The sequence below is a fragment of the Mustelus asterias genome, chromosome 4 (genome assembly GCF_964213995.1).
Source record: "Mustelus asterias chromosome 4, sMusAst1.hap1.1, whole genome shotgun sequence".
In the NCBI taxonomy this organism is placed as follows: Eukaryota; Metazoa; Chordata; class Chondrichthyes; order Carcharhiniformes; family Triakidae; genus Mustelus; species Mustelus asterias.
In genome coordinates this window covers 86090149-86112084 of record NC_135804.1, presented here as the reverse complement: position 1 = coordinate 86112084, position 21936 = coordinate 86090149, and the positions used below count along the sequence as shown (strand labels likewise).

Here is a 21936-nt window from a genome sequence, read left to right as displayed (position 1 = left end):
GGGTAGGGCCTGGGTGGGATTGTGGTCGGTGCAGACTCGATGAGCCGAATGGCCTCCTTCTGCACTGTAGGGTTTCTATGTTTCTATGTTGTATGGAAATAATTTAGACTTCTCACGTTACTTAAAAATTGCTTCCACTGGAATGTGCAGGCCTAATCTTTCTGGCATATTTAATGTGTACCTGTCATAGAAGTACCCCAACTTCAGACCCTTCCATGACTCTACATTCTTTTGATGAGACACTATCACAGCAAATCTTCCCAAGTAGAATAAATCCAATTTCCTCATTTATTTCTGCATATTTGGTCACTGGACATTTTGTCTGATTTAGTCTTTAATGAAGGCGAGTGCTGATGCTCGGAGGTTTATTTTTAATCATAAAATCTAGGCCATTATTTAGCTATGCCAGAATGGAAGAAACATTGCCTGGCTGAAGCTAATGCCACACCCTGTCTCAAATCTCAATGTCTGGAAAGAGCCAAATAATTACACCCAAAATTGAGTAACAATGGGTGGCTTGCTCTTGATCCCCATCTGGCAAATCTTACCATGCACTCGTAATCAGATATGACATTATCTCAAAATGCCATTTTTATTGTTCTTTCAATCTGAGTGACACCAAAAAGGCTACAGTTACTTCCTATTCCAGGCTGCCAAGAGTCTACCATGTAGTCAAGAATCATAGAAACACAAGAACTAGGATCTGGAGGAGGCCATTCAGCCCCTTAAGCCTGCTCCACCATTCAAGATCATAACCGATTCTGGCTCTGAATTCATTGTCTTTCTTTGTAGATCAAAAAATTCCTGCAGGTTCCCATCCCTGATATAAAATGTTGAACAAGGTGTAATTTATTTTCAGTTATTTTTCTGGCGGTAGCCCACAAATTACCTGCTTATTGAATTTAAATTCTCACCATATTGAGGACTAACTCAGGATCTCTGGGTTACTCAGGCACAGGTGTCCACATTACCAACATGGCCTTTGACTGCACAGAATAGTGTGCTGCCTGAAGAAGAACAGATGCCTCTTAACTTGGTCCCTGGTATTTCAAAAGTTGGTGGAAGTATCATGTTTGCTGCATTACAAGGAATAAGCCATGGTAGAAGAAAATGATTGGCAGGAGATCGTTAATGTGAATTACACTTAATTCTTCATTAGTCAATACCAAACTAAGAAAAAACCCATGATTGAAATTCAGTTCAAATGTACTTGAGACATGGGACTGGGTTTGAGAGTTCTGGGTTCCCCACCCCCCTTTCCCCCCCCAATGGATTGAGTCAGTCAGGAGCCTACTCAAAAAAAACTAGCAACCCGAGCCATTTTGCACTCAGTGGGGCAATAATTGTCTCGGGGCAAGACTTCTTCCCAAGACCCGCCTTAGAGAACGGCCGGCTAATCCAATTGGCCTGCAGCTCTGTGATCCCAGCAGCTCCAGGTTCAAGGGGCAGCCATTGCTGGGGACCACAGATTGAACCCACGGAAGAGCAGATTGTAGAGGTCAGGTTGAAGACCTCGCTAAGGGCAATGTTGGAAGTACTGGGCGAGGTGTGTGGGAACTGGATTTGACAGACCAGTGGGAGCTTCCACTGAACACAGGGGGCATGAGCCCAAATATTAAAAGCTACTAGGTTATCTACTTGGTGTGGACCTCCCTATGCCATATGTAAAATAGTGGCGGAAGTGAGATGAGGTACTTAAATGGCAATTAACTGGCTGCTGCAGGGTCTGAATCAGCCAATTAAGACAGTGGGGAGGCCACATGCTACATTTTGAGCTCAGCCCCTCGCCTTCAAACACAACAGTGGGAAAACATAGAATCTAGCCCATCATGTTTAGTTCGCCTTTTTTTAAAAAAAATTCTCCAGTTCTGGCTCATTACTGTTTAATGTCGTATTCGACTGCTCCATCAAAAGAAGCCTTTATTTCAATCATTGACACTCCAGATTCTGGAATACTGCTGATCTTGCCACCTTTCGAACAGCATCTTAAGTTTTGACAAAGCAAAGATCCATACCCAACTCATCTGCTCTCTCCACAGGTGTTGTCTGTCCCGCTGTGTGTTCCTAGCATTTTCTATTTCAATACTCAATTGCCTATAATGACTTTTTTTGTTGCTAAAACACCCGTCCATTCAACATTCTCCAAAATTCCCCATCTTCACCTCTTCCACCTTACGGTTCTGACATTTTCTCTGAGAGTAATGTATAAATACTAATAAATGCTACAGACTGCACTTGAACGAGTTATTCACTTGCTGTTTTAATGGAAAAATTTAAAGAAATAAAAATAATACTGCTATTAAAATTACACGGGGTTACTTCACATATATGTCACTTGTAACATTTCAGGGTTCTAATCATTCACACTACTTCCTTCCCTTCTACACTGAAATAACATCACTCTAAAATGTGTTTATAGGTTTAAGGTGTGAGGGGCAAGGTTTAAAGGAGATGTACGAGGCAAGTTTGTTTTCCCCCCCCACAGAGGGTGGTGGGTGCCTGGAACTTGCTGCCAAAGGAGATCGTGGAAGCAGGTCTGATAGTGACTTTTAAGGGGCGTCTTGACAAACATACAAATATGGATGGGAATAGAAGGATATGGTCCCTGGAAGGGTAGGGGGTTTTAGTTCAGTTGGGCAGCATGGTCGGTGCAGGCTTGGAGGGCCGAAGGGCCTCTTCCTGTGCTGTAATTTTCTTTGTTCTTTGTATGTTGAAACAAAACGTTAATTTACCTGAAAATTAGTCCAGCAGTTAGGGCTGCAGAACTGATGCACAACTCGGTCTGTCATGTTGTAATAAACCCGCTCTGAAAGACTCTTCTTACAAAATTTGCACTTAGATTTAGGTCCTGTAATAGATAAACATATTCAATCACCATCTTCCTCAGGTACTGAAAATCAATGCCATCGAGGTCATTCAATTGCGGTGTGTATTACTGAGTCCACTTTTCAGTGGCCGATACTGAACAGTGGCCAAATGGGTAATATGAACCAATATCTAAGGAATACCGTATTTTAAAGAAATACTTTTGTAACCTCTGGCATATACACATTACACGTACAACTAACAGATATATAACAGAAACATGCGCCTTGTGGTATGTCACTGCCCAACTCACCTACAGCAAAAAATACAAAAACCATTTTTTCGCAGTGAGGTTTGGAACAAATGAGAAACCGAAAGGGCGACTGAATTCTGATTATATGGCTTCTTTTGCTCCATACCCCCATAAAAGAGTTTTAAAAATATTAGGTAGCTACCCTACACCTTGTGCCATTTTGTCTGCTCGCACAGCAAATTCATCTCAGCTCCAAAAGTATGCAGATCTACCAGAATTAGTACTTTACCACAAGGGGCAATGGCAGAGAACTCAAAGTAATGAGCTAACCCAAATCAGGTCAATGCCTTCAGCACTCAATAACAGGCTAACATTAGCAGCCCTTTGGCTGTCAACAGCTGAAAGCTGCCTCAACACATTTTTGACACACCTCTTCCAAACACTGAGGGTAGGGAATTTGGTCCTGGCCTTCCTCCAAGTAAAAGGGATTCTGATTAGTTCACATCTTCCGCTCTCAAACTGATCCAAGCCCAGGAACCCCACTGCCAAAAAGGATACCTTACAACTTATCTATTGCTCTTTGATCATACAGTCCGCCTTTCCCCCTCATTAAAATGAGCTGTGTCCTCTTTAATACAATTTCAATGCAACACTGAAAACAATAATAAAGTGCTTCATTCAACAATATCATTCCTCAAATCAACATGTGGAATGCACAAAACAAAGGAAAGAAAATAAAAGCAAAATATTGTAGATGCTGGAAATCTGAAAGAAACGTTGCGTACCTATTGTTCCAGACTGTTTTACTTTATACGAAGTGATGCAGCACAGTGAACAGAAGAAGCCCATCTTTCCAGTGGTATCCACATTTGCTATCATGTCAAAGTTCTTGCCCAAAGTTTTGCACCAAGCACAAGGAAGCACTTTAGTGTTTTTCTGAGGGAAGGAGAGAAAATGATGACATCAAACAATTGGCTATTTGCAAATAATTGAATTAGTATCTATGTCAATATGCTGTGTTTGGAAATGCACAAAAACAAACATGTTGGTTCTCCAATGAATCGGCTAAACGCTGTGTCCAGCCGATATTAAGGCCAGTACTATTCTGTAATGTTTAGGAAAACCTGGATGCTCAGCATAAGAAGGTTGTAACTGAAGCAGACTTATTTTTCAAAATGGAACTGAGTAAATACTTGGAAGGTGAAAAATATGCAGGACTTTGGGGAAAGTGCAGGACAGCGGGAATGATTGGATAGTTTATTCAAATAACTGGCACAATAAGTGTTTCTTCTGCGATTTATGATTTACTTCCCCAGTCACCGTAAATTAGCCTCTCAAATGAAAAACAGATGGAGAAATTTCATTTTCCAGTTTGGGTGAATATGTATATATATTTATTTGTGCATTGAAGACATTATCTTAACCAATTATATACTAAAATAATATTGGTGCGCCCATAATTATAACTTTCTATTTGCTGTTACTGAAGCAATTATCTGTACACTGGATAGTTTTTCCTTATGAAAGTGCAACGTGCACACGATTGGGAAGAAATCATGGCTTCAACAGACACAAAAATGATGAAAATCATGCTTTTTATCATAAATTGAACATTAAAAATATTTCAAGGTGCTTCATGGAGACACAAAGTGGACACTTGGAGGAAATATCAAGAAGGATGATCAAAACACTAGTCAGAGAAGTAGCTTTTAAGGAGGATCTGAAAGCTGAGGCAGGGGCATTTCAGGAGAAACTTCTATAGCATGAAGCCCAGGTGACTGAAGGCATGGCTAAACGTAGTAGGTTGAAGTAGGGGAAGTTGATGTACAATGACAAGTCCATGGAAATTATTTGCGGAAGGATATATTGACCTTGGGAGGGAGTACAGAGAAGGTTCACCAGGTTGATACCAGAGATGAGGGGGTTAGCTTATGAGGAGAGATTGAGTAGATTGGGCCTGTACTCGTTGGAGTTTAGAAGGCTGAGGGGAGATCTTATAGAGACATATAAGATAATGAAGGGGCTAGACAGGGTAGAGGCAGAGAGATTCTTTCCACTTAGAAAGGAAACAAGAACTAGAGGACACAGCCTCAAAATAAGGGGGAGTCAGTTTGGGACAGAGTTGAGGAGGAACTTCTTCTCAGAGGGTAGTGAATCTCTGGAATTCTCTGCCCATTGAAGCAGTGGAGGCTACCTCGTTAAATATGTTTAAGTCACAGGTAGATAGATTTCTGATCAATAAGGGAATTAAGGGTTATGGGGAGCGGGCGGGCAAGTGGAACTAACCCACTATCAGATCAGCCATGATCTTATTGAATGGCGGGGCAGGCTAGAGGGGCTAGATGGCCTACTCCTGCTCCTATTTATGTACTTATGTCCTTATAAATAAGTGTATTATTTTGTGGGCTCAGTGGGAGTGGCTTTTGGGACATTTGATCTGTAGATCGTTAGAGATAGGGAGAGGGGCATGGCCATGGCAGGGTTTGAACACAAACGTTGAAAACTGAGATTTATCTGGACTAAGTTTCAGCATATGTCAGCGAGCACAGAGGGAATGTATGAACTAGACTTTGTGTGAGCTAGGATAAAACCGGAATAGTTTTGGATGATCTTGTTTATGGAAAGCGTTGGATAGACTACTAATTAGGAGAGGTGCCAAAAAGGATATTGCTATTAGCAGTCAATGAGATTGAGGCACAGTGGTCATCTTATTGGGCTAGTACTCCAGTGGTATGCACTAATGATCCAGAGACATGAACTCAATACACCACAGCAGCTGGGGAATTTAAATTCAATTTACTGAATAAATCTGGAATAAAATGCTAGCATTAATAACCAGTGACCATCATACCACTGGATTGTTCTAAAACTCTAATTGGTTCATCAGTATCCTTCAAAGAAAGAAATCTGCAGTCACTACCCCAAGACCCACAGCAACATCGCAAACTCCAAACTGCCCTCTGAAGTGACCTACCAAGCCACTTGTATATTCAAGAAGGTTACTTATTACCACCTTCTCAAGGGCGAATTAGGGACTGCAAATAAATGCAGCCCTTGTCAATGATAGTCATGTCCTGCAAAAAAAGGCAAGCAAGTGGAAGTAATAAAGGGCTTTATTATTGGTTCGCCTCAGAGAGAAATAGGAGACCACGGTTTCATTAATCTAGTTCTATCTGAAGCAATGGCCATCAAGTTGTTTGGATCAGCAGCAAGGGAACATTTGTGGTAAGGCCTGAAGACAATGGCTTTGGTCTATCCAATGCACAATTGGACAAAGTTGCAGTTCATCCAGCAGTTGTTAGACAAACAGTCCAATAACAAAGATGCAAACAACAGTGGTAGTGAGGTGCAGCAGAATGTTGCCACTGTACAAGTGGAACCTGATGCTGAGGTATACCCCAGTTCTATTAACTAGTACCAGGATTTTGGCCCAGTGAAAGTGAAGGAATGTTGAAATTGTTCCAAGTCAGGATGGTATATGGCTAGCAGGGGAATTTGCAGGTGCAGCAATCCCATACATCTGCTGCTCTTGTCTTTGTCCCTCTAAATGGTAGAGGTCTGTGTTTGGAAGGTATTATCAAAGGTGCCATGGCAAGTCGTTGCAGTTCATCTTGCAGATGCTGCACAGTGCTGTCATTGTGTGCCAGTGGTGGAGGGAGTGAACATTTGAGATGGTGGATGGGTGCTAATCAAGCGGGCCGCTTTGTCCTGGACAGCATCAAGCTTCTCGAGTTAGGTGCAGTTGAAATCATCCAGGAAAGTGACGGGTATTCCATCACACATCTAATTTCTGCCTTGATGATAGAGAGGCTTGGGGAGTTGGATGAGTTACGCACCATAGAATTCCCAGTGTCTGACCTGCTCTTGTCTTTAGATGACTGTTCCAGTTCAGTTTCTGGTCAATGGATGTTAATGTCACTTATATTAAGTATTAGAAAATGTCAAAGCAAAATAATGCAATCTATTCATGTTACTACACAACCGAATGAAAAGATAAAATATTACTTGTGTTACAGGTGGGGGGGGGCATTCATTGGATAATTACTTGAGCACATATACGGTGACATTTACTGACAATAGTAGTGGACTGAAGAGTTAGAAGCTGTATATAGTTTTAGATTTATTCACAAATTAAACAAAACAGAGTAAAGGTCGACTTCTGGTCATCTCCTTCACCAACTGCCTATCAGAAGTTTAACAAATGGGACACCACGCCTTGGAAATAGTGCACAATTTACTAGGCTCATTAAGGATATTGACCTAACCATGTTTGCAGATCACTTGATGTGCTACATTTCAGGTGTGTCCTCAGAAAGAACTCTTCAAATGCAGACAATTAAAATATAACAAAACTTACTCCAACTTACAAATCAAAGAAAAGGTTTAATAAAGAAACTTCATTACTCCAAACTTGGGGCCACGCCCTGGGCCACTCCAAACTCCCCACAATTCCCAACAGGTTCTTATTTATAGCGAGTCAGCTGGTCAGCTTGGTCTAATTGGTTGCATGGTTTACTGGGTCAGCTAACCCTTACAGCTTGTTACCATTGGTCACATTCCATCCAATACAAAGTTGTCACCGGTTACATTCTAACAACGGATTCTTGCTACAAGCTGAAAAGGTCAGTTTTTCCACGAATGGAAAGAAGCGAGTAGAAATATGTCAAAATCTACAATACTCTAAGTATGAAACTGATTTTACCCTGGAGGAATAATGCACACTTCAGGACCACTATCTCTTGTTTTGCTTTGATGCCTTTGCGTTCTCTCAAAACATTTCCATCACACATGAAAATGAAATATGAACTGATGATGAAAGCAAAATGCAGCATGTATTCAAAAGAGTGCCGATGATTTAATATACAACAGCACCACCAGCCAGCAGTCAGTGGAATTGCTGCTCATTGGTTCTGATTTGAATAATTTGCTCGAGTATGGCAATTACTATTTAAAACCTGGTTGGAATGCCTATTTTTAATATTTTCTAAAACCATATAATCCCAATTAAAGGCGCTTTACTGTCGGACCTTTTTCCTTTCTTACAGGGGTACTTCTAACAGCTACATTCACTCAGTAAGGGAGGAGTGGGAGACAAAGAAAACAAATCTGAGCAAGTCATATTCAATATTCAAGAGTGAGCTTGGGTCAAAACCATAGAACCATAGAAAATTACAGCTCAGAAACAGGCCTTTTGGCCCTTCTTGTCTGTGCCGAACCATTTTATGCCTAGTCCCACTGACCTGCACTTGGACCATATCCCTCCACACAAAACGTTGCAGATTCAAATCCCACGTAGAGAGTTTATTGCATAACCAAGGTTACTACAACAGTACAGCAACGTGGGGTTGCCCCAGCAATTTTTGGATGATATCTTAAACTGAGTAGTATTTGAAGATCAACAATTTAATGATATTTTAGCAAATGTTGCCATCTCAATCAATACCACAACAGGCCAACTAGGAATTTAATTCATTGCCATTTGCTAGACTTTGTTCATATCTAAAAGAAACTGTATGAAATGTTCTGTAACATACCTATGAAAGGGTACTACATAAATTCAAAAATTATTTTTGCAACGCCAAGTTGTTGGTTACTGGCTTCCACTGGAAACAGTCACTTACCTGCCCGCTGCCCAAGTGAAAATATAAATGTGGTACAGAGACACAAATGGGAAAGTAATTTATTAAAAAACAAGAGGGATGTGCAAAGTGTAGAAAATTCAATATTAGGAATAAGTTTACCTTTTTATACATATTCAAACAGCCTGTGTTGCAGAACCTCCGTTGTTGTCCTTCATGATACAGGTACTGAAGCATAAACCCTCGATTGTAAAAATAAACCCCGCAATTATCACAACAGTTGGTTTTCAGACCATTACTTGCTCTGAACTTGCTGAAACAGGCGTTGCTACACAACCGATGTACAACATTTCCATTACTCACTTCATGTAGAATCTAGAGGGAATAGTATAATAGTTTTATGCAATATTATGTGAATACGTAATCCAACTAAAAGGAAGGAAAGCATTCATACCATATCCCCTTATTATCTGTAGTCTCTAGCAGCACTTGTCATTGCCAAGCCTCAGCATTTCTGCACTGTTACTAATCATGGTTAAACTGAAATTGACAAGCTTCAATTTACTAGATTGGCTGTAATACGTGTTTCAGAGTGGCAGGTAAAGGCAATTCATGAGTCTGAGGCTCAACTTCTGTCAACCAAAAGGCTTTCTCAGGTGCCTACGAAAGATCCAATGATACTGTTGGAAGTCTATATATTTCTGCAAATACAAACATTCACTGAATGCTGTAACTTTACCTGCTAGATTATTGAAATACACTGAGGTTTATTGTCCGAACATGCAAGTATATTCAATCTATCAATTTAAAATAACAGAATCAAGTGGTAGTACATGACACAGTCCATTAATCAGGGGCGGTGTAATTTTGTTCAATCCAGAGCTTCATTATTACTAACTATAGTACTGGGCAGGTAAAGAAACACTCCACCCTATGATGCTGAAGCCAGACACAGCATGCAAAACCCAAAAGTAACAATTTGGGATTGGAGGACAGTGGTATTGTACAATATCTTCTAGTGTTAAATTAAACCAACATAAGCAATAACATTTCGTGTACATTCTGCAGTCTGGGCCGATAGAAGTGTATGAAGAATGGATATGCTAGGGTGGAAGGGACAGGGGAGAGGGTGATAGCATTTTCGCAGACGTCAAAGAAATACAGCCATAATGGGTGAGCTTAGCATCCTGGTCTAATAACACTTGTACAGAAAACTTTGCACCTGCTGTGTGCATTCCTCAGCAAAGATTTCATAACTAATAAGAACTTAAGACCTGTTCGTGGCATATTACAGGCAACTGCACATTATATTCTGCCTCTAAAAATATTCTCTTTTGTTAGGACAGTTATGCACTGGTTCCAACACTTTTACACCTGTACTCCAGTGACCATATTACCCTGGACAGCAACTGTTTGCAGTATTGGGTCACAAATTACATTCATAACATAGCACAAGAGCAAATAAAACTTGCGATATGAGCGAGATGCATTTGATTGCGAGGGGATAACCATCAAGAAAGGGAATTATGGATATTCCTCCACCCTCAAGTCCCAGGCCAATGATGGCATTTTAGTGACTTGGGATTCCTGGGGTTCATATGCAAGACGACTCTGCTACAGAAAAGTAACATTTGCTCTGCTAAGCTACTGTTGAAGGTCCATCTGCATGCACATGCAGTGTGCTCAAAAATATTGATATACATGTCTGAAAAAATACAAGGCAACTATGAGCAGCAGCATTTCCTTCTGAAGATTATTTCTTCACTTTCACTAGAGATTAACTAGTAATTTAAAGGATGGTAGAAAAGGAACACAGTCTTGCTTAATAAATTAGAATCTGCTTTTGTATTGTGATGGTTCACAGATTAAAAACACAGGCATATTTTCCACCTGGACACCCTCACCTTTCCTTTTTTATTGCAGATACTGCATCTTGAGGACTCATCTGATGATGAAGCTGGTTTAAGCAGCTTGGCTTCATACAGTGATAGACAAGTAGCATTGCAGAATTCCTGGAAGGACTGACTTGAACCAGCCTGTGCCACAACCAGTTCTTTTGTGTTCAAAATATCCCTGGGAGAAAAGAAAAGCAGAACAGGGTATTCTTAGGAACTCAATCCATTTTTTTTGCGAGAAGGTAGAATTAGGACAGTAAAGGAATGACATTAGATCAGTTTAGTGTCAGCATTGGGCTAAAAAGATCGAGGCTTGAGATAAGAGTGGGAGCATAATTAATGAAGTTGCTGGAATGGAAGCGGAAGCTGAAACACCAAGAAAACGTAAAGAGAAAAGCTATCAGCTAAAGAGATAGAAAAAAAAACAGCTCCAGAAGGCAGATATCAGGGAGGAAACTATGAAAAAAGAGTCAATATTAGAAATATCAAGATTGAATGGTATTTCTGTATACTCAAAGCATTCAAAACAGAACTGGAAAATTAAGACTACGAGTGGCTATGAAGAATTATAATAATCTAGCTATAATGGAGACAGTATTGATTTGGAAAGGAATAGGGATTAATATTCCTGGGTATATTTTCTAAATAGATAGGCAACCAACAAAATGGGGAAAAGCAGCAGTATTTGTACAGAATTCTATCACAGCCTAAGACAGGGCAAGGATATCTATCAGGGAGTGAGTGGGAAAGTGTTACATTAAAGCAAAATTAATCTAAACTAAATGTAAGATACAAGTCACTATAAGTTGACAGTTTAAAGATATGCAAGTGCAACAGGGCAATAAGGATGGTTGATTTTAGCTAACATGATGAACTGGAATAAGTGCAACACACATGGTTAAAGTAGGTAATGTTTCTTCAGCTACATTTAGGAGTTCTTGCTAGATCAGTACATTTCGCATCCAATGGGAAAAGCACTATTTAGCTTTGGTTAATGATGGGACAAAGAAAAACGACACTGTCGTTAGGTTCCTCGTAAGACAAGAAAGGAAAACAACAAGACAAAAACATAAGGCCACAGGACCGAGAAAAACAAAGTTCAAGAGGAAGAGGAATTTGGTCCAAATTAATTGGGCAGAGGTGGTAGCAAATTCAACATGTTAATGGAAAATCTTCAAATAGTCATCGGATTTACTTCAAATTAAAGATAGAAATAGAGTGCAAAGTAAAAGAATTCCATAAAGGGATCAAACCTCAACCAAAAATTAAAAAGTCAAGATCAACAGTATTAAAGATGATCAATTCAAGACTGAAAACCTCCATAACTTAGTCCTAGAACACTAAAGATCAATCTCATTGCCCATTTCTATACTAGCCACAGGGCTTGATAGGTATCCAGTGGCCAAAATTGAAGCAAAATAAGGTACATTCTGGTCAAAGCATTGCTCTTAAGCCCATTAGTGGCCAGATAGTTTCAACATTTTGTTTGCTGTTCTACAATGACAAGACATGATCAGTGTAGAATTAACTATCTTCACATCTATTCATTACATTTCTCACCATCTTCCAACGTGAAAGAACTCGTACTTCATCGATTAAATCTGTCACATAGTTCCCAATGTTGCAAAAATTTCTTCTGCAATTCTTTGACAGTTGTAAGAGATTCAAATGCTGCTCCCCATCACCCTAGTTTGCATCACTTGTGAATTTGGCATTCAGTTTCTGAATCCAGACTTGGAATCACACCACCAATCCCTGAGGAATCCATTCAGTTTCCTCTCACTCAGCCAATTCTTCATTATTCCCAGCTTTTTAATCTGGGTCATAAGGGTTTTTGGAAGTCTGGGTAGAGTATCAAGATTTTCCAAACTCCACCTGATAAGTAATTTTTTTTAAAATAGTGGTCTAGTCAAACAGGTGCCCTTCTGCTGTGTGGCATTACATGTAAAATTTTTCTTTATTTACAGAAATTTTCCAATGTTCAGAAAGAAACCATCTGCATTTGTAGTACTATAAAGGAGAACTGTACAAATAATTGCATCCCATTCCTTCTCCCAGAATAAGCTGAAAGTACACTTCTCACAAGCCAAATACACTTGAAAGCCAAGTTACAATCCAACTTACATATTTATATAAAGTATTTTAATTATCCAATTGGTATTTTAGTTTCTGCCTGGTGCTGTGCCACACAAAATTGCCCAATACAATTACCATTTGCACTAATTAGTTAACTTCAGCTGTTGGCTATCCCTGAACTCTGGAAGGTGAAATCATTCAGGGTTTCTCACGCCTTACGTTTGTGGTTAGGAAGTATCATACAAGCCTAACCGTGATATTGCAACTTACAACTTGATGGGAAAAACTATCCAACCTGTGTGCACCCAGATCAACACAAAAGCAAAAGAGAAACTAATTACTTGTTGCAGAATGTGCATATCTTGGTAGATGATGGCTTCTGAGAATAGGTTGTGAGACATGTGGAAGAGCAGAAGAGCTGAGGTGCCCCTTTTCTCTGGTACGCAGTTTGCCCCTTTTGCAGGGGCTTTTTACAATTAGCACATGTTACTTTTGCCAAGGATCGTGAAGGCCTTTGTGGACGAGGAGAATGGATTTGGGCTTCAGCCTGAGCCTGAGCTTGAGCTGCTTGCAGAGACAATCTGGTGGTACGCCTTGGCCGCCGTGAAACATAATCTTCCTCCTGAATATTAACTGCTGTGGTGGAATTATCCTTTGCTGAAGGAAGACATGAAAGAAAACAAAGTAAATAAAAATACTATAGCACAAGGCAGTTCCTTTTAATGCATCCTGGATTAGCTATTGAACCCCATTCAGCAGGACTTGGATCATGTTAAATGGTGCTACTGTGTAGTATATTAAATGTTGCCATTTCAAATTGAACAGCCAGACGAAGGCTTCCTCAGTCAACAGCCTCCAAGGGTTTCCTGAAATTAGGTTAGGGAATTTAATTTTCTAAGATCAATCCACAACACAGAACCCCTAATTTCATTTTCATTTCAGGAGAAATTTCATCAATATTTTTCAAACAATAGCTGTTATATAGAAGGATCTGGGAGGAACAACAAAATCCAATTTTATGCAGGTCAACGAGCGATACAGCATGTACCCTCAATGCAAATACCAATGTGGATCTCCTCAACACTTGTCGCTCGTTCATCAAGCATTACTAAAGTTCTCATTTTGCCATTTTCCCCTGAAAAGTGCATATGCTTCAGAGCAAGTTGACTGCACAACTGAAAAGGAGGTAATGACGAGTGAGCTGTACCACCACCACCAGACAATTTATAGGCGATAATTATTTGTCCTGCGCTACCAGACTTGAGAATACAGGCAGTGGTTTCCGTTCGTAAGAGATTCAAAATGATTATGGAGCTTTCCAAACCATTCACATGTGGAAAGGTTGTCAGGGGAAATATCCAATTAATGCAGTAGTAAAGACAGTGGAGAAAACAGTGCATTAATCTAAGAACCAAAGCTAAAGTGGAGATATCAGAAGCACATATTAGTATGCTGGATTACACAAATTATCAAATTTGATGAATCCATGCCAATAAATATAGCATATCAAATAAACAAACCAGTATCAGCTCTTCACATACACCTGCACCACCTAATTCACCTTGCAGTCATCACCATCAAGTCTAAATGTTGTTGCTTCCCTGCCTAATACCCATGTCCTGAATGACTCAACATATTTTGTAAAATATTTGAGTGCAAAATGACTTGGGCAGAGCAAGAAGGATCACATGTCACACAACAAGTCACCTGACTTTCTATTTGACTATATAGAGAAAAAAAAGAGTCTGGCTATTACATGTGCACATTGCACCTCAATCCTAAATCCATTTGGCACAGGTAATGCTTTTGGCCAAGTGTCACAAGAGAAACATCAGCCCGATTATATTGTGCACCTAAATTTCACTTACTTAAAAACACCAACCAACATTCCATCTGGATCAATTCAATCAACTCACTGACTTTTCATTCAGACCAAGCAAATGAGTCTATTTGACCCAGAATTGAACAAGTCCACCTCTGGACCAATAGCCATGTTAACTATCTCATATTATCTCCTCTAATTATATTATAAAGGCCTCTCAACGGCCTTTTGTCTCACATAATTCAACAAATCCATAACTGAGTGTTTGCCCTCCCATACAAGTTTCTGTACATCTGCCCAGATCCAGGAACTCTTTTTGCCATAACAGAAGCACTTAAAATCCTCACCTCTATTTTCAATCATATGAAAAGGCTTCAGGCCATGCGTACTAACCGCTCTACAGTTGCATAACTGTTTATCCTCTACACCCCCAAATACACTAACAAGTTGTTCTCTCAATCATTATGACTTTGGCACCTCAAAATTTCTATTAAAGCCATGTTGGTTTACTTCCTAATTCGCTATCTTCAAACGCATCCTGAAAAATACCCCTCTTTCACTGTCAATGGGCCCTTCCTGCAATTCCTTCAAATTTGCGTCCTATTCATTAACATTCTTAGACACATTATTTACATATGTAGTGATGTATGAAAGCAAGTTGTTTCTCTTACCATTTGTTTTGTTAGAGGTTGAACAATTTTCTCTTTTTGAGGACTTCTGTACTGTTTCCTTATTTTCCTGCAACATAATCATAGCATCCTGCTTCAGTATTAGCCATGATGTTACTAACTACATGTTTAAACTGCATTGTGAGGGTGAGCAAATAAGAAAATAAAACTCACTGTATCTTTATTGTTTTTTGCAGCATCTTCATTAGTTGCATTGGTTCGACAAGGAGATGATTTGTCCACTTTAACTAATGAAGCAGAAATAAAAATATTAGGCTTACAATTAGCAGCTTAGAACCAGAGACAGATGTTCGCTCAGTGGTGTCATACTAAACCTTCAATTCAACTGTGAAGGCAGACTTTGAGCTCTGATTCCACCTACTTAATTTGATTACAAGTTCAGAAACTAGGAAATATGCAGAAATATTTTAAATAAACCTTGCTAGATAATGAACTAAATTCCTTTCATCTTAATTTTCAATACAAGATAATTGAATTCAGAGAAAACCATTGAAGCTCAGAGCACAAATTCGTTAAACAGACAAGAATTATAAAGCCCAAACAAGGAAATAGAAGCTGGCAGAAAGATGGGGTTAAGAAAAACCAATAAAGGGTTAATTAAGGCTGTATAGAATCACAGAATCCCGACAGTGCAGAAGGCGGCCATTCGGCCCTTGACAAAATCCCACCCAGGCCCTATCCACGTAACCCCATGTATTTACCCTGCTAATTCCCCTGACACTAAGGGGCAATTTAGCATGGCCAATCCACCTAATCCACACATCTTTGAACTGTGGGAAGAAACCCACGCAGACACAGGGAGAATGTGCAAACGCCACACAACAGTGACCCAAGGCCGGAATTGAACCTGGGTCCCAGGCATTGTGAGGCAGCAGTGCTTACCACTGTGCCACAGTGTCGCATGATTGTATAAATTCCTGCTTTTCCTAAACAGTATATTTGCTGTTATCCTGTTTAGGAAAACAGGATGGTTCAGGCTTTGTTCTAGTAGTCTCCATGGTCAAAGGGGCCTGCTGTCATTCACCAAGGTTTACACATGGATTACTATCTAGACTATATCATAAGGCTGATTATGCCCGTGTCAGTATCATCAGAGTTCAGAATTACTTACAAAAAAGTTTGCAGTTCTTAAAATACGATCATTATTGATCAGAAAGAATCATTTTATATTTCACACACTACGATCAAGCAGTTTCAATGTGATTTATACTTCCTCCAGCCTACTTCAACAACTCAAGAGCATTGTATTGTCATGCATCTCTTCGCTATCCTCCTCAGAGGCCTTTTGGGCACCACTGTCCAATCTGTACTCTTCGCTACATACCATGTGTTCTGAATTTGACCCAACTCAACTTCCAATACATCCACCCCCTCCATCTTCACTGCAAAGGTTCGCAGCAATCTCAACTCAATTCTCTGGAACCTCATTCCTAAACCCTTCTACTCTCAATATTTCTCTCCCCATCTTGTAAAATCTCTAAATACACAAGAAATAGCTGCAGGGTCAGTCCAGATGGTCCTTTGAGCCTGCTCCACCATTCAATACCATGACTAATCGGTCTAAACCTCCTGCTCCCCATATCCCTTGAAAATATATCCTTCCAACCAGTCTTTTAGATTGCCTCTCCCATCACTGACCAACAGCCCAGCTCTGCAGCTTACATAGATAAGCTGCAGAGCTGGGCTGAGAGGTGGCAAATGGAGTTTAATGCGGAAAAGTGTGAGGTGATTCACTTTGGAAGGAGTAACAGGAATACAGAGTACTGGGCTCATGGTAAGATACTTGGTAGTGTGGATGAACAGAGGGATCTGGGTGTCCATGTGCATAGATCCCTAAAAGTTGGCGCCCAGGTTGATAGGGTTAAGAAGGCGTACGGTGTGTTAGCTTTTATTGGTAGAGGGATTGAGTTTCGGAGCCAGGAGGTCATGCTGCAACTGTACAAAACTCTGGTGCGGTCGCACTTGGAGTATTGCGTACAGTTCTGGTCGCCGTATTATAGGAAAGATGTGGAAGTGTTGGAAAGGGTGCAGAGGAGATTTACCAGGATGTTGCCTGGTATGGTGGGAAAATCGTATGAGGAAAGGCTGAGGGACTTGAGGTTGTTTTCGTTAGAGAGAAGAAGGTTAAGAGGTGACTTAATAGAGGCATACAAGATGATCAGAGGATTAGATAGGGTGGATAGTGAGAGCCTTTTTCCTCGGATGGTGATGGCTAGCACGAGGGGACATAGCTTTAAATTGAGGGGTGATAGATATAGGACAGATGTCAGAGGTAGGTTTTTTACTCAGAGAGTAGTAAGGGCGTGGAATGCCCTGCCTGCAGCAGTAGTGGATTCGTCAACATTAAGAGCATTCAAATGATTATTGGATAAACATATGGATGATATTGGAATAGTGTAGATTAGAGGGGCTTTAGATTGGTTTCACTGGTCGGCGCAACATCAAGGGCCGAAGGGCCTGTACTGCGCTGTAATGTTCTATGTTCTATTTGATTCTCTGTTAAACACATTAGGACGCTATTTTACATTGAAAGAATTTTATTAACACAAATAATAGGGACATGTATTTACACACTCGCAAACAGACAATGTTTGTTCAATGCAGCTTTTGAAATCCGGTGTGGCATAATGAACTAAAAGCACACAATGAATCAGTGAACAAGTTCAATTTCCATCACACCATTTGCATTTCTAGTTTACAGATTGAATATTAATGGCCCATCTATTTTGAACTGAGACTTTACAAGACCATCTGCATTCAAATATTAATTTCCCATGCTCTAATTATTAAGAGTCTAATAGGACTATTCTTTGCCCATTTACCCCATTCTTCACTTTTTTGGACAAGTCCTGGATCACACTTAACACTAACAACACCTTCTCTAAGGCATATGAGAGCATGGGCCTTATACCAAACATCTGTAAGGCAAAGGTCCTCTACCAACCTACCCCACGCCACACAGTACTGCCACCCCCAGTTATCAAAATCCATGATGAGGCCTTGGACAATAAATAGGACCACTATCCATACCCTGGCAGTCGAGTGTCAAAAAGGGCAGGCATCGACGATGAGATTCAACACCACCTGTGCCAGCGCAGCCTTCGGTCACCATGAGTGTTTCAAAACCGGGACCACAAACCTGGCACCAAGCTCATGGTCTACAGAGTAGTATTGATCCTTGCCCTCCTATATAGTTCAGAGACATGACTATGTATAACAGGTACCCTAGATAAGTACCATCAGTGCAGTCTCTGCAAGATTCTGCAAATCCATTGGCAGGATAGGCACACTGTCAGTGTTCTCGCTCAGGCCAACAATCCCATCATTGAGGCATTGACCGTGCTCATTCAACTCTGCTGGGTGGTACATCATCCACAATCAAATACAGTCTGCACTGGCTCCATGAAAGAACATTCTACCTTGTCTCACTTCCCTGTTTACCTCTGTAAGCTTGTACATTCTCCTTTCACATAGCAATTCAATGCTCTTTTGAGTACCTCAACTGAAGCAGCCTTCACCACACACTCAGGAAGTTCATTCCTGATTCCAACCACCCTTTGGGTAAAAAACCTTATCCTCATCACTTTTACTCCTTTTGTCAATTACTTTGAATCCAAGTCCTTTAGTACTTGATGCTCTCGAGTAAGAACAGTTTCTCACTATTGACCTTGACTATACCATTCAGCATCTTGAATACCTCGAATCAAATCGCCTTTCGGTCTTCTTTTCTCCAAGAAAAGCAGTCCCAACCTCTCCAATCTATCCTCATAGCTACAGTTCTTTATCCCTGGAATCATTCTTGTTAATCTTTTTTATTTTTAAATTCACTTACAGGATGTGGGTATCACTGGCTGGCCAGCATTAATTGCCCATCAGAAGGCACTGGTTTCTTGAACTGCTGCCATCCCAAAGCTGTCAGTACACCCACTGTGCTGTTAGTGAGGGAGTTCCAGGATTTTGACTCAGCGATAGTGAAGGAACAGAGATATATTTTTGATGGTGAGTGATTTGAGGGGAACCTCCAGGTGGTAATGTTCCCAGGTATTTGTTATTCTTGTCTTTCCAGATGATGGGTTTGGAAGGTGCTGCCTGAGAAACCTTGGAGAGTTCCTACAGTGCATCTTGTAGATGGTACACATTGTGATCAGTGGTGGAGGGATTGAATGTTTGTGGAAGGGTTAGCAATGCTGTGTCCTGGATGATGTTGAGCTTCAATGTTGTTGGAGCTGTACTCATCCATCACAATCCTGACTCATGCCTTTAGATGGTGGAAAGGTTTTGGGGGCTCAGGAGGTGAGTTACTTGCTGCAGGATTCCTAGCCTCTGTACACTCCCCAATGCCATCACATCCTTCCTCAAGTACAGCATCCAATTGCAGTACTCCAGACGAGACCCAACTAGTGTCTTATACAAGTTCAACATGACTTCCTTACTCTTGTACTCAATGAAGCCTAAAATACTGTACATTTTACTAACAGCTCGCAAAATGTCCTGCCGTCCTCAATAGCTTAACAGAGGACCCTCTCCCTATTCCTGTACCTGCTTTAGAGTTTCTCCTTTTGTTTTATACTGCTAGGTATATTCTCCCTGCCAAAATGAATCACCTCACATTGAGCTTCATCTGTCACACTTCTGCTCAATCCATCAATATGCCTGTTATTTTGAAGCTCAAGGTTATCCTCATCATAGTTGGCAACATAGTTGGTATTGTCACCCTCAAACTCAGGTCAACTGACACTGTGGACAAATTCTCAAATTATTGTACAACAAATCTCCTTTATTGTACTCTTACATTGAACTCTACCATAAACATTAGCACACCAAGCATCAACTTCATTACACACAATGTACTTAATTCTGATTTACTTTGTTACACACACTATCCACCTTCCCCCAATCTGAAAAACAACTGTTTACCACTATTCTGTTTCCTATCACACAGCCAATTTATCATCCAAATGCTTAATTTCTCTCTTATTCCATGAGTTCGAATTTTGCTCACAAGTTTGTTGTGTGGCACTGCATCAAATGCCTTTTGAAAACGTACACAACATCAACATTACCCGTATCAACCTTCCCCATTACCTTCTCAAAAACCTCAAACCAGTTAAGCATAATTTTCCCTTAATGAATCGATGCTACCTTTCCTCAATTATCTGCACTTGTCTAAGCGACAAGTTATTTTGCCCTGAACTATAGTTTTCAGATGTTTCCCTATCACTGAAGTCAACTGACTGGTCTGTAATTGCCAGCATTATCCTTGCACCCCTTTTTGAATAAGGATGTAACGTTCAAAATTGTCCAGACCTCTGGCACTACTACTACCACCCAAAGGTGGCTGAAAGATAATCAGTATTGCCTCTGCAATTTCCACACTCATTTCCCTCAGTACCCTTGGATGCATCCCATCCCATCCTGGTATCTTATCAATTTTAAATAAAATCACCTTCTTAACACCTCCTCTTTCTCAATTCTTCTAATGTACCAGTTACCTCCTTTCACCTCAATCTTTTGTAAGGACAGATGCAAAGTACTCATTTAATGCCCTCACTATTTCTCTTTAATATCCTTAATCACTCGACTCTTTCTTTTACCATTTATAAGCTTATAGAAGACTTGACAATTTATTATAGCTGCAGAGCAATGCCTTCTTCACTGCAAGCCTATTTGCAGGTGCGTGGAAAACATATATTACATTATAAGCAGCCTGCAACTGACCAAGATAGAACTCGAGACACCCATTTTTCTTGAATCTTCTAAGAGAAAACCAGCTTCTGACCTGCTGGGCAGTCTCAATCTCAGAACTTCCCCATCAGCATGCAGTAAAAGTCTTGCACTTTTAAGAAGATACTTCAGTTTGCAGAATTATGTAACAAAGTGAATTCTCAGCTATAGTTGCTTCCACGTTAAGTCACAGATCAATCTCAGTGAATGGCAGTAAAGGCTGTAAGAGAGTTTAAATGGCTAACTCTTCTCCCTATATCATCTCAATCAATAAATATATGCTTTACTCAGAAGGAACAAAAATACTTCCCAGGCCACCTTAACACGAACTTACAAGCTGTCAGTCAAACAGCAATAATGGAGACTAGACAGCAGTACACCACACACTCTCAAACTGTTGTGCTTTATCACACAAAACGTGCAGAAAGTAGGGGAGAAAATAACTTTAAGATGGATCACTAAAGAAGAGAAACTTGGAAAAATTGTGGGCATTGATATGTGTGTCCTAGACCAAATTCTTGAATATTATTCAACTGAAGTACGGACATCTCTCATTGAGCTGAGATTAGATGGCTGAATGTTTTCAAATTCGCACACAGACAACAGAAATTGAAAGTGTATTTTTGTTTGAGGTTTTGGCTCAGTACCAGATTTCTCTGGTGCCTTTCAAAGCTGTCTCCAGGAAGTATTACAACACTGTAAACTCTGCATGTGCCTGTCTCCTTTTACCCACTTTCATTATTGTGAAAAATTATAACATTTCCTCCTCAGTCAGTCAGCCAAGCTTACTAGATCTGTTTCCCAGTTATTTTTTGTGTCCTTGTTTCACCTCCTGCTCATTTCCTTGGGCCACACCATACCCAAACACTCAGAAAGTGCTACATACCAGGAAGCTATTCGGCCCACTGTGCTCATGCTGACACTGTACCAGAGCCATCAATTATTTCTTGCCCTTTCCTCATAAATCTGCAAATTTTTCTCAAAAGTATATTTCCTATTCCCCAAATCCCTCATATCTCCCTATCATTGTAATGTCTTCCAGCCCACAGCCCACTGGGATATCTGCACTAATCAGTTTTGGTTTTAAGTCACA

At 40.3% G+C, this 21936-nt stretch overlaps 1 protein-coding gene across 2 annotated transcripts in view; it reads right to left on the bottom strand.

The window, feature by feature from the left end:
- Positions 1-21936, bottom strand: part of LOC144492827 (zinc finger MYM-type protein 3-like) — a 111076-nt gene that overhangs the window by 62287 nt on the left and 26853 nt on the right. For both annotated transcript variants that reach the window (XM_078211323.1, XM_078211324.1), the window contains exons 3-9: positions 15273-15346; positions 15102-15168; positions 12950-13265; positions 10542-10710; positions 8800-9012; positions 3844-3994; positions 2733-2848 (exon numbers count right to left, since the gene is read on the bottom strand). In XM_078211323.1, the coding sequence (XP_078067449.1) occupies positions 2733-2848; positions 3844-3994; positions 8800-9012; positions 10542-10710; positions 12950-13265; positions 15102-15168; positions 15273-15346 (1106 nt within the window). The remainder of the gene's footprint in view (positions 1-2732; positions 2849-3843; positions 3995-8799; positions 9013-10541; positions 10711-12949; positions 13266-15101; positions 15169-15272; positions 15347-21936) is intronic.